General features: G+C 31.6%; 1 protein-coding gene across 2 annotated transcripts in view; it reads left to right on the top strand.

The window, feature by feature from the left end:
- The window catches only part of pmp22a (peripheral myelin protein 22a), a 2,497-nt gene extending 1,801 nt beyond the window's left edge, over positions 1-696 (top strand). For both annotated transcript variants that reach the window (XM_056454145.1, XM_056454144.1), the window contains exon 5: positions 1-696. This exon is cut by the window's left edge and continues 109 nt beyond it. In XM_056454145.1, the coding sequence (XP_056310120.1) occupies positions 1-52 (52 nt within the window). In that variant the 3' untranslated portion in view covers positions 53-696.
- Positions 697-939: the final 243 nt, after the last annotated feature.

Genomic DNA, 939 nt, shown 5'->3' on the forward strand with positions numbered 1-939 from the left:
TCTTACGGTCATCAGTGGCTTCATTTACATTATCCTGAGGAAGAAAGAATGAGAGTTCAGCCCTCTGGGATTTTTATTAGAACTGAAATACTGACTCTTAAACGGCCATCTCCTCCAGGCCTAAATATTTAGACCTAATGTGATTAAAGAAGTTGACCATTCATGAAGATTCGATACAGCAAAGACACAGTGAGCATGATGAAAATGAGGGCTGGTGAGCCTATTTATATCACATCTACATGGCTTTTTTATTTTTGTTTTTGTAAATATTAAGTGTCAATGAAGGCCCTGATTTAAAAAAAATACTCATGGAGGAGAGATACAGTATAGGAAAAGTATAAAATTGTTTTTGTTTGTTTTGTATTGTGTGTTATAAACCTTTTCAAATATCTTGATTTTAATAAAGTGTATTCTCAAAGGGAATTTCTTGATGTTGAAATGAAGTTTTTCTTATAACCTAATTACAAAATAATAAAGCAAAAAAAAGGTGTTGTTTTGTTTGTGTTTGGAAATTCTTGGAAATGGTGCTATGTATATTAACCATTGCTGAACTTTATAGGTAGATATACCTATAGGATGTTTGTCAGTTCTCACAAAAACATTTTATATGCATATTTACCTGTGAACACTTTATGGTATATCTTCCTTCTGTATTGTTTTTTTTTTTTTTGGAAAAAAAATAAATATCTAATTTTTTTCCTTGTCTCAATTTTCACTATTTGCAATTGTCGCTATATGCAAATATAATTAGCGGTGAGAATGTTTTAGAAGGGGTGGGTATCATTAAAAATACAACAAAGAATAGTCTGAAAAACCAAGCAAGACAGAGGTCAGTGGAGAAAAACAGATGTGACATGGTGAAGACTTTTCATGCGCACTATCTTTGAGTCATCATAAAGCCCAGAGGATAATAAAATGTGAGGGAAAATCAGAGTTTAA

The sequence above is a fragment of the Danio aesculapii genome, chromosome 3 (assembly GCF_903798145.1).
Source record: "Danio aesculapii chromosome 3, fDanAes4.1, whole genome shotgun sequence".
Classification (NCBI taxonomy): Eukaryota; Metazoa; Chordata; class Actinopteri; order Cypriniformes; family Danionidae; genus Danio; species Danio aesculapii.